This window comes from Ornithodoros turicata, chromosome 6 (assembly GCF_037126465.1).
Source record: "Ornithodoros turicata isolate Travis chromosome 6, ASM3712646v1, whole genome shotgun sequence".
NCBI lineage: Eukaryota > Metazoa > Arthropoda > Arachnida > Ixodida > Argasidae > Ornithodoros > Ornithodoros turicata.
In genome coordinates, this window is record NC_088206.1 from 46,690,461 (window position 1) to 46,706,447 (window position 15,987).

The window sequence follows — 15,987 nt, forward strand, 5'->3', positions numbered from 1 at the left end:
TCGGGTGCTGGCTGTCTAGGATTTTCTGCTTGCAGGAATCTGTGAACCAGTGGTTACTAACAATGGCTATTGGTCACCTTGACCAGATTTCATCTGAAGAAAAACTTGAGTCCGGGGGAACACTGCAAACACATCTGTACGGACCACAATACGAATTTGAGGAGAAATACATTTTTTCCCTTGAAAAGCTTGCTGTAAAGCATAATATATTTTATTAACCAAAACATATCGCACGAGTTGCACCCGTAGGAAAATACCCAGCCATCTCATTCAGGCTACAGTGGGCATCAGTGACTCGCACTCATAGTGGCAAGCAACGCAGTAGTCTTTCAATTTCAAATTTCACACGCAATATCATGCACCACCTCGCTGTGTTTAGAGTTTCTGCTCCAGGAAATATTACGGGGAGGGGGCATATGTGCCCTGGACCAACTTCTAAGGAAGCTACTGGTCTCAGGGTGCCTAGGGTAACGAGCAGACAGCCCAGCCGGAAGCTGGCAGACGGCATGGAGCCATTACAAAATCGCCATTGGAATGATGATAGTTGTTTACAAAATTTTATCGAGCAGGTCTTGCGTAAGATGTGGGCCATTTGTACACTAATCAAGGGGCAAAGTATGCGATGGCAGGAGGAACAGGTTAGAAAAAACTTTGGCTACGTTGCTGCTGCTGACAGAAGTGAGCATAGGATTGGGGATCAGATGACGTGATTGTTATAATACAGCAGGTAATGGTGGTAACATCGTTCTGTGTCGTCATGACATGGCGGCTAAAATGGTGAGCGTTCACCACGGTGAGCGCACAGGCCTGCATGCACTCGTGGGGTGTCCCTTAGCACGACATTCTAGTAGTGATAGATATAGCACTTGGTAACAATGGGCCGCTCAGGTTACATGCGACACGCACACGCACGATATATCAGAAAACAATGGAAATCATGTATCGATAGTGTGAACAATGGGTTCCCAGGTTTCAATAACATGCGCCGCCAGGATAAGGTAACGGTTAACTCAGGTAAACAATGGGAACTCACGTGTCGATAGTGTTTGATGGGCACCTGGATGCACGTTTAATGACATTTAATAACACGCAATGACATGTAATAACGCGCAATGACATGTAATAACACGCAAATGATATGTAATAACACACAAATGACATTTAATAACAGGCAATAACATCTGATGACATTTAATAGTATTTTTCCGATCGGGTTGACGTCAGTCCGTCACCTGGTTTGGTTGCCGCGTCAGAGCGCCAGGTAGTTTCGGTTCCCACCAAGCGCCCTCTAGTTTTCAAGCTTTGGCCGTCTGTAGTTTCGGTTTCGGTTTTCAATGAATGGACGCCAAGCTTGGTTGCTCCACGTGTAGTTCTGGTTTAAGTTTCGAATTCCTAGGTGTTGCCAGATGCCCTCTGGTTTCAAGCCATTGACCGACTGTAATTTCGGTTTCAAACCGCAGCACGCTAGTTTCGCTGTGACAACATCAACGCATTTTCTGGCGATATAAATTAAGCGTACGCGTAGAAATTTCATCAGAAAAAGAAAAAAAAACATGGTTGACCAGTTCTATGTGAACCTGCTCTCAAATGCATCTTTGGATGTGTTTCCCGACAACACAATGAGCAAGTTCCGAGTAAAGCTAGCCCATCCACAGACGTTGGAGGGTAGGTGGGAGGCCACTATAACAGAAATCAACATCCCTTTTGCGATTAAAAATGTAACTGACACAGTCAATAGTATATCGGAAACGACATTCCTTGGTTCTACGATTGAAGCAACAGAGAAGGTCAAGTTCAACGCTAATGAAAACATTCTCTTGCCTTTGAGACAATTTTTAGCAAAACATTTGCAGTATAAGACAAGAATTATACGTGGTAGCGGTCATTATGAGATACAACTTCCTCTGAACTATAGTTTGGAAATTAGCGCAACTCTTGCCGCTAAGCTTGGCATGGCTGAAAAGATAATCGGCTGTGGAGAGTTGGACAGAGGGTCACCCGTGAAGCTATTCAAATACCAGGTGGATACGGAAGAAACGATTAACATAGTTACCTATCGTTCACGAACGGTAAAGTATGAAGTTCCAGAAGGCTACTACGAATCGGGGAAGGACCTCGTTAATTCCATTAACCATGCCTATCGAACAAAACTTCATTTGTCGCAAGATGCTCGTCTCCTCATATGTAACCCATACAACGGAATTTGTCACCTGGAACGCATGAACGATGGCTATGTGACCTTTCATCCTTATTTGGCTTTGATGTTGGGCTTAGGAAAGAGTACAACTTTCTCAAGTTATGCAGTCGCCGAACGAGACGTTTGTCTATTCCCTGCTCAAAACTATATTTTCATATACTGCGATGTCATCGAGAACGAGTTTGTGGGTGACGTGACAGCACCACTTCTTCGATCGATACCGTTCAGAGTCCAGGGTAGGAATGATGTGATGTCTTATTTATTCACAAACCTCTACTATAAATATGTATCTGCGAAGGAATTGACAACCATTCAAATCGAGTTGGCAAACGAGATAGGTGATTTCATTCCATTCATTTCTGGCTCTGGACGTGTCGGGTTGACGATCCACCTACGTAAATGTATATAACAAACCCACCATGTTGCATAGCACATTTTGGTGCAGGAAAGCGAGAGCATCTACCACACTATACTGCTCCCGAGCTTTATCAGATTGGAGGAGGCATATTTGGTGACGTATTGAGGGGTTTCTTGCCCATACTGACCAAAAAGGTAGCGCCATACGTTGGAAGAAAGCTCCTTGATACTGGAAGACATATAGCCGAGGAAGTCCAGCAAGGAGCATCATTTTGAGAAGCCGTCAAGAAAGGAGTAGACCGCACAGTGCATAAAACTCGTGACGAGTTACTTCAGAGACTCACAGGGAAAGGAAGAAAACGCAAGACCGTTAAAAAAGCTCGACCTGCGGAGAAGTGGAGGAAGTCTGACTTCTTTACTTGACAGAAAAAAAAAAAGAAATGTCTATTGCAGTAGTGCATAAAGATTCCTGTCTGTGTACTACAAACCAGCTGGAACGCTTCTCTCTTCCACCTACAAACTTTGCTTTGGAGAAGTCTGAATACGTCGAGTTTTTCCCAGTATCTGCTCCGACATCAAGCGGAGTGATCGAGTACAATGTTCCGGGACTCGGTGGGGGCTTCTTTGATCTTCAATCCAGCTTTTTGCATATTCAGTGCAAGATCATTCGAAAGAATGGAGATCCAGCGGTAACTACAACAAGCACTTCAACAACACCTGATGCAGTCATACCTGTCCAAGCGTTTGGTTCATCGTTGTTTCAACACGTACATATCTACCTGAATTCAACCTTGGTTTCGAGTTTCGAACATTATGGCTACCGTTCCTACTTGGACATCATTACGAATGCCAACAATGTAACTCAGACACACACCCTTTCAGCAATGTTATACGAGCCAGACCCTTTAGGCACGAGTGAGGTATATGCTCCCACATCTGATTCAAAAGAAGTTTTCGCTCGTTACAAGCGAACCAAAGGATCGGCACTGTGTGACATGTACAGCCCAATCTTCAGCGACATATGTCAACAACAGAAGCTCATTCTTAACGGAACCGACATAAGAGTTGTGCTACGTCAAGCGTCGGATGATTTTCGTCTCTTGCAAGCTGATGGTTCAACAGAAAAGCACACTGTGGAATTTTCACGTATCGTGCTCTATCTCCGACGTGTTCAGTTATCGCCGAGTATACTTGTTGGTATAGAACGAAGACTTCAAACAACACCTGCAGTATACCTTCTCCGAGGACTGGAAATTAAGTACAGAACCATCGCCCCTAACCAATCTCAGGTGATATTTGACGACTTGTACAGCGAGCGAGTTCCCTCCAAGTTAACAGTATTGATGGTCAGGAGCGATGCCTACCAAGGTAGCAGACCACGAAACCCATTCAAGCTTGAGAACTTCAAACTAAAACGAGCACTACTGGACGTTGGTGGACAACAGTACACCGATGAGTTCGACTTCCAACGAGACATCTATTCCAAAGCCTATATACACCTGCTTCACAAACTAAAACGCAAGGATATACCAATAGCTCCAGCTGCGTATGCAGAAGAGACATTTATGCTTTATTACCATCTGACTCCAGATGCAGAAGTGAATGCTCTTTGTCCTGTTGTTCAAGCCAACGTTCGTCTGACCCTAACGTTTGCTGCCAATCTAACAGAAGCAGTTACGGTGTTGTTTGTATCCGAAACACCACGTGTGCTAGAAATCAACAAAGACAGACGAGTGAAATTTGTCTGAAAAATAAACATGGAGGAGTGGCAGTTCTATGCAGCATTCAGTAGACACTACTGCACCAGAGAACTGTTTCGGGGAACCTTTGCATGCAATGAAATCGCAAGACAGGAAGCCATACCCGGGATTTATGTGATTAACACAGCTCCAAGGAGCAGTAATGGTGAACACTGGACCATGACTTATGTTTCCGGTGACAATGTGGTTACGTATTTTGATAGTTACGGCATTCAGCCCGTCTACAAAGAATTCTACCAATTCATTCATCATACCAGGTCATTTTACTATAACAAGAAAAGACTTCAGGGCTATGGATCAGCTACATGTGGCCTCTACTGCCTGTATGTAGGCAGCATGCTGGCTTGTGGATTCTCGCTCCGAGAGTGCACTCAGAGATTTTCGTCAACGAACTTCACACTGAACGACAAGCTGGTACCCGTCCTTGTACGGAAGCAATTCCCAAGAAAGACAGACAACATGTCATGTTGCAGTGTACTTTGACACAATAAAATTGTATTTATTTCCATGTCGTTACAGGCACAATCTTATATATATATATATAAAAAAACAGCATTACAACAACAACAGCCAGGTAGGGCAACATATGCATAAAAACTGTCTACATCTTTCCATTGGATGCGTACCCAAAGGGTAACGTGTGGATACCATCCTCACAAATGAAACGCTTTGTGTCTAGGGGATTTAAAGCTACTTTCGTAACACATACACTTTTATTTATATTTTCCTTGCGCACAATGAGGTTCTGACAAACTTTGTACACTTCACCAAGCTTAAGAGAGTCTATGTACATTGAATAATGCAACTTCTGGGCTTCACATTGTTTCACCCCCTTAGCACGATTGTAGCGTCTTTTACTATGGAGATCTAGTGCATAGAGCTTTGGTTTCAGGCAACAGAACCCTAGGATGTGGTCGTGGGGCATTTCGTTCTTAAATTTTCCTAGCACCATCTTGTTGTTCGTAGAATACATCGAGTCATCACAAGAATGACCAGATGTATCAAGGTGGGTATCGGCGAGCTCTGCAAGGGCCTTCTCATCGCTCAGCATCACGATATAAGAATCTGTGTCCATATACAAGAGCCTTGTGTCCGGGGCTACCCGAAGCAAGTTGTTATAATAAAAGTCATACATCATGACTTTAGACAGCTCGAGAATAGTGAACCCCAGGTACAGAGGCTGTCGCATACGGACTATCGATTGAGCGAACTGAAACAAGACTACGTTAGAGCTTAGAGCTCTGAATTGTTTGAGGTTCGGTCTACTTAAGAATCTCAACACTTGCTCCTCGGAAGTTGCTAAGCGGCAGTCGACGAACTTTCGTACATTCATACATGTTTTCCCATATACGGAGTTAATTAAACACTTGTACAGGTTACGTTCGAAGGTATTGGTTGCCTGCTTGCGTAGTTCATGATGGAAGTCAACATAGGATCGCAGGAATGGTTTTTGTTTGAACCTGAGCACCCGGTGAATTTTCTCGAGCCGAAGACCCAACTGTAGGTACAACTTTAGACTGCGATAATGAAGAAAATACTTCTTCTTGTCAAGCAATGTAAGGAGTAATTTCGGTTCTATATCATGCTGTGGGAGGTTAAATTTTTTCATCAGGTCTTTCTGATAATCCGAAAGCAACTCATACGGGACGCTCATTTTTTCGGGCGCGAGCGGTAAATCTTTATGTCGTTCGTGGAGCTCTTGTACGTAGGCCAGGTCTACCTCTAAAAAATAACCAACGTCTGCATAATCTGCAACAAGGGTTACATCTAAACCTGCAACCTCTTCGGGTGACAGCCATTCAAAGTCTCCGAATGGGAGTGGTTCACGCATCACTGTGCCATAGAGTCCATTTATGTCCATGTAATGAATTATGGTCTTTGGTTTTTCGGGATCGTACTGCTCTGTCCCTGGGACATTTGCAGTGGCCATTCGCGTTGAACACTGGGTCATACCACCACGCAGGCCCCGTTCAATTAACAGATAGGCATCGGGATCATGGATTAAATCCAGATTAATCTGGCTCATTTTTAGTGCGCAAGACATGCTTAGTCCCGGGAGTGACACGAAATGAAGTGGTTCAATTTTGTGTGTCTCCAACGCCCATATTCAGAAGTTTTGAAACACGTCTGCCAGAAGCAATGCGTCCGTCAGAAGGTACAAATCCGAGTACTCGCCCAGACTCTTCAGTTGAAATTTTTCAAACACGTTTTGCGCATGGCGGTAATCTTCCTCGCTCACTTCTGATCCGTTCAGTTGGTTAAAGAACCGGTCACGTGATGGCAAACAGGGCTCGTCGTAACGTTCAAAAGAGTTAACGTAGTTATAACAGAAAACCCCTTTACGTACAACCAACTTGAAGTAGTCCTCCTGTGCGAAAAACTGACGCAGACACCTGAAGTTAGATTCACCTTTGTCACATAGATTTTTCGTCAATGTGTCGAGACTAGCATTGAGGAAGCTTAACGAGTCTATGAAGCGGAACACACCAATGTCTATAGCCTTAAACTTTTGACAACTGGAGGCTATCACTCTGATGTCTGTCTTCCGAAGCAGGTGCAGATGAGCTACTGTGAATCCGAGGTCATAATTGGCATTATGTGCAATGATGGGCACTTTCCGTGGTATCCGCAGTTTCAGATTACATCCCTGACACAATGATTGGCGAAATTCTCCACTTACGTGATCATGGTCTCGCACTTTCTGCTTCTTAGTGAATGGTTCTTTACAGATGTTACAGTGAGTGGCTTCAGAATGTTCGAGTTCGTCTCCTGGGGTCATTTGCAAGGGCACGGTCTCGTGCAACATCGCATACAGCTCATCATGCAAATTACGCAATAGTTCCATGAAAACGGAAACGCAGTCTGCACCACGGTAAATATGTTTCTTCAAGACATACGAATCGCACGAGCGTATGACGAGGAGACAGAAGGATGAAGGGATGTGTTCCTCGTAGACATTCCCGCCTCCCGAACACGGTGATAGTACACTCTCAAAGTCGTATACGCAGTAGAAGGGAACTTCCGACATCAAATGCTCTCCGGCAAACGACAGTGTCTCACCCTTCTTTGGAAAAATAGTCTTGGACACTTTTTGTTGTTTACACATTAGTAGATGATCGGCGAGTACACCCGGGGTGGTGCAACCCATCGTACACCGTTTGCAGTGAAAATAATCAGGTGGTGTGAACAAAGCATTGAAATTAGTAATGAGTACAAAATGGAAGTCAATCAGCAGTAGGTCGACATGCTTCTTGCACTGGTCGTCGACAACCTTAATCGGGTAAACATATTTTTCATCTTTGTCATAACCGTACACGTTAATGCTCACATCGTTCTGCTTCTCAAACATTTCTACATCTTTCGGGAACACTACAGGAAACGTCTCTGGAAATACATATTGAGACAGGTATGACCTGTAGGATGAAGCTCTGCGTCTGTAAGAACCCTTTGCAGGATGTAGACCGGCAAGTACGCAAAATGCGAAACACATGTTCTGTTCACTATCCTCGTGAAGGTCGACACTCAGAAGACACCGACACTTTTTTTTCAATTCGTTTGGCAATTCAAAGTCGGTACAACCAATGAGCTGTGGTGCGAGACGACCGACATGAAGAATGCAGGCGTGAATTCGAAATAAGAAAAATCCTGACCCTTGCATTTCAAGCTTTTCTAAATTGTTGGTGACTTCAGTGCCTACTTCAATGACAGCACGTTCTACGTCTCGTTCCGACCACAGCGTATGCACACTCGAAGGAACAAATTGAGTGACAAATATGATCTCATCCTCAGGCGTATGTCGACCGAGTTCCGCCTTCAGCAAAACATAAAAGCATAACGGAAATCCGAAATATCGAAGTACACCGGCAAGGTAGCGTCCGTTTTCATGAAAGAATGTGCTGACATCCTGCCCGTCGTCGTCTCTGTCATGTAGATGAAGCTCATAGCGGTTGGTATAGTTGCGGAGCGTACAGAGTGTCTCACAAAATGGGATACAGGGTGTTGCAAGGTTATGAACGTTAGCCAGATGAACTTGAAGTCCCAGCGCTGTTGTGTAGTGCTGCCGATCGGCCGGAGGACAAAGGTGGCATGTCACCATTTCTTTTTATTTTTTTACTCGGATTGACCGAACACGATGTCTGGCGAAAGAAGACGTTTCCCGTCTTTTCCAACTCGCTCTTTCTTCTCCATCCAGAGTCCGCTCGTGTTCCTCATGTCTTCGATGTCTTGAGTGCTTAGTTTATGAAACCGAGCTGGAAGGAACACCTTTACGTGCTCGTGATCCTTCATAATTTCTACGTAGACCGCCTCGCCATACCTCGTTTCAATTTTGTTAACATCAACCACATCATACTTGATGTTTTTAGGAATTGTCGCCATTTTTTGAAACTCTCCACATTTCTTTAACTTGTCAAGTTTATGCAAGATCGACGAAGACATGATGCTTACTTGTACACTGATGCAATGATGACGACGATGATCCTTCGGACACGTTGGACCGGCTGAAAACAAAAGGAGCACATGTTAGAACACTGCAAAATATTTCATCATTCTGAACACCATACCTCCTCAGAAGGAGGTTCGAGAGTGAAGGAGCTGAGCGTCAGACAGTTCTTATATAAGAAGTTGCCAGCATGGCAACCTTGAGGAGTCTTCTTTTTTTTTACATTGTCAACTCTGCAGTCGAACCTACCTTTGCAGTTTGCTTTTTTTTCCTGCAGTTTGCAAGCACGGACTTGTTTATCTAACGAAACGTATCTTGACCAGACTTCATTCCCTTGCACGAAATGACAGTGATAGCACCTTTTAGGTTCGTGACGCCTGCCTCGGTGTCAATTTCAGGGGCTAGTCAAAGTGGGAAATCCACATTCGTGGCACGACTAATTAAGCACAGAGCTGTCCTCTTTGACAAACCGTTCAAGCAAATATGGTATATCTATCTTTATAAGCAGCCGGTATTCGATACTCTTCCTGAAGTAAATTTCAGTCAAGACATCCCTGCAGATCCGGAGAATTATAGCCACTCATTATTTATATTTGACGACTGTTTAGCCGACCGGCAAAGACTCAAAGAAATCTGCAAATTTTATATCGCTGGGTGTCACCACCTGTCAATCACGGCTGTGTTCATCTCGCAATACCTGTTCGTCAACGATCCTTTGTATCACACAATACAATTCAATAGCACGGCTCTCGTTTTATTTCGTTCACCACGCACTACAGACCAGCTGCGTATGCTGTCCAGGCAGATTTTCGGGCGAAATGATTTGTTGCCCACGATATATAAAGATGCCTGTCAGAAACCATACTCATACTTAGTTATCGACTTGTCTCAACAGAGCAACGATCACTATAAGGTGTGGACCAACATTTTCCCGGATGATCACAGACAGATCGTATACAGGTCATGAAAAGGCTTAACAAACACATTCGTTTCCTTCGTATGATCGCTGAAGCAAAGACAGGGGAAGATCGCTACAACCTGATTCAACATGCCAGCAGGGAACAGCTACGAACAATCAGGGAGATTTGCATGAACCTCTGCAAAGGAAACATCGACGTACCGCCGAAAGTTAAAAAGCAATTGCAGCCTTTTGCAACACCCATTAGGACACTGGCTTCCAGGCAAGACCGTGCAGATGTGAAGAAAGTTAAACGGATTCTTCATCAGTCCGGCGGGTTTTTGCAATTTTTGTTGCCACCCTTGTTAGGTCTCGTTTCAAGTTTAGCGGGCAAAAGCATCGCAAAAGCAATCGGCATTTAAATAATGCAGAAATACGAGCTTGTTCCCTATCGGGAAAGCACTATTCCGTCGATATTGAATAAACAGGAGCCTGATGATATCAAAGCCAAGGAGATCATCCAGTACTTGCACAAGCTATTGCATCCTCCCGCGAACACATTAAGACAGCCTAGTGCAGCAGGTGAGGAGACAAATCATGTGGCATCGACAAGAGAGCAGACACAGATTCAAGCGGACGAGGAGGAAGATGCCATCGTTAATTTTATGAGCAGCGGCTACAAGATGAGAGCAAGCCAATTACTGCGTTTACTAAAACCCGTGCTCGGCTGGAATAGTAAAACGTTTGAGCTCATTGTCAATGGTGAACAAATACCAAATACCAACGTTGTAGACCTTGTTTATTATTTGGTCACAAGAGCGCGAAATGTGTGGCGACCCGCGTATCTCGAGAGGATCCTACCACTATTGGTCAAGCTAAATATACCGACACTTATCGTACATCCATCTCGACTTGAAAAGGAGACTGCAGAGCCATCAGCCAGTAGTCCTACGTTCACACCTGAGACACCTCGTCGACGCATTTCTCCGGTTATCACAAGAGCGGCTAAGAGACTTCGAGAATGGAACCAGTATTGAGCACGTTGGAAACGCAACAGGAACACTGTGGTTACCTTCGGGACGAAAACATTCTGGCGCATTTTCCCGCACGACACAGGAAGAAGGCCATCGCCATTCTGCAGATGCTAAAGACCGTATTTGCGATAGATGAAGAGGGAAGGATTATCTGTCATTCTCGCGTTGTTCCAAGTAGTTCCGTCATCGAGCTTATAAAATACGAACTGCACAATCGATCGCCCTCTTGGTACAAAGGTGACGTGGCAGCCGTTATAAATGCCTACTTGTCATTCGACGGACTTCGTGTTCGTGGAAGAAAATTGTGCTAATGGCTGCTTACGTGGACGTATACCATCCTGGTGCTCTAGGTGGTGTTCAACGACTCGCACGAGCGATCGGTGAAAAGCCGGCGAAGGTTGCCAAGTTCCTGGAAACCAGTGATGTGTACTCTCTCTTCAGAGAACTTAAGCGACCACGTCAGTTCCGGAAGACCATCGTTTTGGGTGTGAAGGATATATTCCAAATAGATTTGAAAGACCTTCAGAAACTGTCGAGATACAACAAGGGTTTTCGCTATCTTTTGTTTTGTATCGACGCATTTTCTCGTATGCTTGCTGTAGTGCCTGTGCAGAATAAACGAGCAGCGGAAATTATACGTGGACTGAGACTCGCTTTTAGACGTATTGGGACTCCGAGACTGATTCATTCAGACAGAGGTACAGAGTTCACCAATAAGTCAGTCGGAGCATTTTTAAAATCAAAAGGGATATCTCTCTTCCACTCTAATTCAAATACGAAAGCAAGTATTGCAGAACGATCTATTCGAAGTCTTATGACGCCACTTTATCGTGCTTTTGAATATCAGGGACATAAATCGTACTTGAAAATTTTACAGCCTCTGGTCAAAGCATATAATCATCGTGTTCATAGAACTCTGTCGGCACGACCTGTGGATGTCAACAAAGAAAATGAACATTTATTTAGACAAAAGCTCTATCCTACTCCGAGCAAACCCCCAGAGAAGCCACGTTTTCGCGTTGGCGACCTTGTCAGAATAGCAAAGTCTAGACACCAGTTAGTCAAAAGTTATCTTGGTTCGTTTACGCGTGAAATTTTTGTGGTGAGAGCAGTCAAGATTGGTTACCCGAATACCTATCTCTTACGTGACCAGCAGGAAGAACCTATTGAAGGTCAGTTTTATGCAAGCGAATTAACACGTGTGCAGCCTGGAAAGGGCCACCGCATTATAAAAAGACGCGTTCGGAACGGAAAGGTGCAGTACCTGTTGCAACCTTCTGGAAGTCGTAGAAAGACTTGGGTTCCGAAGAACTACCTGCCACCACCGACGACGAAATGACTGGCGATCACTGGTCCGATGTCGAACAGCCAGCCAACGCTGGCGATTCCTGGTCCCAATCGGGTAATGATGTGTGCGGCATGCGGGACGTTACCCAGGATCATCAACTCCAAGGAAAATGTCGCCGTCCTCATACCTGTTGGAATGACGTGTTAGAATGCGGTTCATCGAAGTCAACGGACGACACAGTGCTCGTCGCAGCATTTAAGATAACCAGAGACATTTTCCTGTTCCAGTCCCTGCCTCTGAACCTTCCCGCGAAAAAGACTGTGTGGGAGTCTTCAAAAACAATGTATGCCAGGGTGCACAGGAAGTGTGAAGACCTATCCGACCACCCGTTCGACCTGGTCTCCGAATGGGGAAAACAGATGAGCTCCATATTCAGCTATTACGGTGATCGTGACGTCGACGTAATGCAACTGGTGGCCGAAAGTCTATGTATCATGTACTACGCAATGAAGACTGGCTACCATTACCTGGCTGTGTACATAAACGACATGACAATTGACCTGTTGCAAAATAGGTTGTCACCCAAAGACGCTTACCAATAAATATTGAAATCCATGACGAGTTGTCTCATTTTACTGTAGGTCGTCATGGTAAATAGATGCCCGGAGATGTTCTGCTACACCTTGTCCTTTCTGAGTGCTGTTTCCCTGTTCGTTTTCGTAGCTACAACAGAATTTACAAAACCAACACTGAAACAGGGAAAATGCACTACCGTGACTCAGATTGACCATAACATCTACGTCCACCGATGTCCAGCTGCAGTAACTGCCGTACGCCTTTGGCTCAGCAATGGTCATCCGACGAGATACGGAGTAAATCTGTCGCAAAATGATACACGTCAACTATGGCATTGCTTGAAAGAAGCAAATGTCGAGCACAATTATTATAACTTCGAGTGCTCGAAGCTATGTGAAATAAGCTTCGAACCCAGGCAAGTAATAGAACGATGTCCCGGCAATGTGTACAATATTGCAAGACTCATTGGGAATGGAAAGCACAGCGGTTACGGTATCACTCTTTCGAAATCGGCTACCATGTCTCTGCTGTCTCATCTGAGCGAAACAATAAAAAGAATTTAAAACAAATACATACCCGCATTTCATTTAGCTATAAGATATACTGTAACACAAGAATGGTTTGAAATACTCACATCACTTGGCTCTTACGTGGCACACTCACTGCTGGAAGCTCGTACGTGGCAGACAGCGTATACCACCGGTCGAAAATGCATCTTGCGAGGGCGATAACGTTTTCTTTTTTGTGTGTGTGTGGCTGGTGTTCCCAAAGAGCGTTTGGAAAAAGCCAGACGGGTGTTTCGCGGTTGTGTAATCATACCAAAAGAAGAAGAAAAAAGAGCGCGTCGGCAAGAGGTATCGCATTTCACATGCTGCTCCTGCGAAAGGAGAAGCTGTCCACGATGCATTCACGTGATCCTTCCTTCCCTTGAAATAAAACAAAAATGTAGGGTCTTATAAGCTAGCTGTCGACGACTGAGACCGATCAGACCTTCATCGACGACGCAACTTTGAAAGGATGTGAGTATACCTCTTGTCTTTATGCCATTTTATTTTTTGTTATTTTTATTTCGAAACCATCACAGCTAGTAACCGCAATACGTAGTCATGCAATGCTTCTCGATTCGTTGTATGCTGTTGTCGCAATGCGCAACACAAGTTTGGAAATGCGTGTGTATAGAACACCTCTATTTTATAGTGATTGTTGTCACTGGGTTATTTACTTCCAAACGTCGTACTCCAATACAAATGCATGACACAGTATCAGAGACATATCGGAAAGTGGAAAACGTTAACCGATTCTTTGATAATGCTGCTTGTTGTTGTTGCATGGCACCTGATCGAGATTTGAGTCATCCTAGACTTTGTCCTGATTGAGAAGAGCATTCACAGGATGTTTCGTTTTCCCTTTGTTTTTTGCAGATTGCTTCTGTACAAGGATGAAGTCAAGCAAGACTCTGGTAATTTGTAACATATCTTTCGTTAGTTGAATAAAAGAGTAGTAAAATAATGTGTTGAAATAAAAAAGGAATGTATACAGTGTTGTTTGGTCTCTGATATACATCATTATTTGAGTGCACTTATCAAAGTAGCATGGGGGGAAAAAATCATGCTGTGACGCGGCATTTATTTTTTGTCAAATGAAACCGAAAGTACAGACGGTCAAAAGCTTGAAACTAGAGGGACATCTGGCAACCATTCAAAAACCTGCGTTGACGTTGTCACAGCGAAACTAGCGTGCTGCGGTTTGAAACCGAAATTACAGTCGGTCAATAGCTTGAAACCAGAGGGCATCTGGCAACACCTAGGAATTCGAAACTGAAACCAGAACTACACGTGGAGCAACCAAGCTTGGCGTCCATTCATTTAAAACCGAAACCGAAACTACAGACGGCCAAAGCTTGAAAACTAGAGGGCGCTTGGTGGGAACCGAAACTACCTGGCGCTCTGACGCGGCAACCAAACTAGGTGACGGACTGACGTCAACCCGATCGGAAAAATACTATTAAATGTCATCAGATGTTATTGCCTGTTATTAAATGTCATTTGTGTGTTATTACATGTCATTTGCGTGTTATTACATGTCATTGTGCGTTATTACATGTCATTGCGTGTTATTAAATGTCATTAAACGTGCATCCAGGTGCCCATCAAACACTATCGACACGTGAGTTCCCATTGTTTACCTGAGTTAACCGTTACCTTATCCTGGCGGCGCATGTTATTGAAACCTGGGAACCCATTGTTCACACTATCGATACATGATTTCCATTGTTTTCTGATATATCTTATCGTGCGTGTGCGTGTCGCATGTAACCTGAGCGGCCCATTGTTACCAAGTGCTATATCTATCACTACTCATTCTTCACACGACTCCATTGGCTTGAGTACGATGCCACGACGCGGACCCGGTGCTTTCAGCCATGGTCCATAGCGTTTCACGAGGGCTGTGCGGAGGATGCCTGCTAGGCACGATAACCCCCGTCCCCTCGAAATGTGATAGCCATCCTGTGAAAGCATCCCCTCTTTCACCTCCTTGTTCCTGGTAAAGACCTTGTGCTGGAAAAGATATTTAAACATATATACGGAATGTTTTTGCAAACAGCACTTCACAAAGACAGCAATACAAATAAACCGGAATTCCTGGTAGGCATGTGCCAGTACTTCGTACGCATTTTATTTTCGGAAAAATTGCGCGATAAAAAGCAACTGGAAACTAGCTTTGTGATACTTGAATTACAAACAGGTACCGCATCAAGACCAGCACCTGTTTGTAATTCAAGCACCACAAAGGTAGCCCCAGTTACTTTTTGTCGCACTGTTTTTCCAAAACTAACCAGCATACTGTATAAAATACCTGCCATGACCACCAGGAAGTTCCAGAGTTAGCGTTCGAGAAGCGACTACTCACGTCAATGCTCAACACCGTAGCGTCACCAGCACGGACAGCTGGAATCGTGCGTAGCATCGCGTTATATCCCTGAATTGTGCCAGAAAGTTCAGGCCGCCTTGTCTGTGGCATCAGCTTATACAGGAATATATGCTCCGCGTAGCCTTTCGCCACCTCAACGATATCCTGTGAAAGAAGACAATTCATGGAAATGAATCTTCCCTGGCGTGTCAGAGGAAATGGGTTTTAGCAGCACAGAGATTGAAATCGTTGCAATCTGTACTTACTGATACTTCCCGCAAAACAGCTGCGGCATTCTTCCCATCCTGGATATCGTTGCCACCGATATACATGACGATCCAGTCTACTGCTAGGTGCAGTCGATGGATTTTTTCTCTCAGACGGGCCGCTGTAGCTCCGGGATAGCTAAAAGTGACGATTTCCACGTCAGCGTCCACGAACAACCTGTCGCGCGTCATAAACTTCAGCTGGCTACTGCCAACCAACGCGCCTTTCATCGTTTACGTTTCTCTGAGATCACAATGCG

The 15,987-nt window shown here is 44.5% G+C and overlaps 1 protein-coding gene across 2 annotated transcripts; it reads right to left on the minus strand.

Moving 5' to 3' along the window:
* Positions 1–5,585: 5,585 nt before the first annotated feature.
* Positions 5,586–13,349, minus strand: LOC135396619 (uncharacterized). 2 transcript variants are annotated; one of them, XM_064627686.1, is made up of 5 exons: positions 13,186–13,349; positions 12,572–12,853; positions 11,952–12,162; positions 8,761–8,813; positions 5,586–8,564 (listed from the first exon to the last, which is right to left on the minus strand). In XM_064627686.1, the coding sequence occupies exon 5, from the start codon at positions 8,408–8,410 to the stop codon at positions 6,422–6,424; it is 1,989 nt and encodes a 662-aa protein (XP_064483756.1). In that variant the 5' UTR covers positions 8,411–8,564; positions 8,761–8,813; positions 11,952–12,162; positions 12,572–12,853; positions 13,186–13,349; the 3' UTR covers positions 5,586–6,421. The 2 variants fall into 2 exon arrangements, with proteins under 2 accessions (XP_064483756.1, XP_064483755.1); XM_064627685.1 differs by having other exon boundaries at positions 5,586–8,813.
* Positions 13,350–15,987: the final 2,638 nt, after the last annotated feature.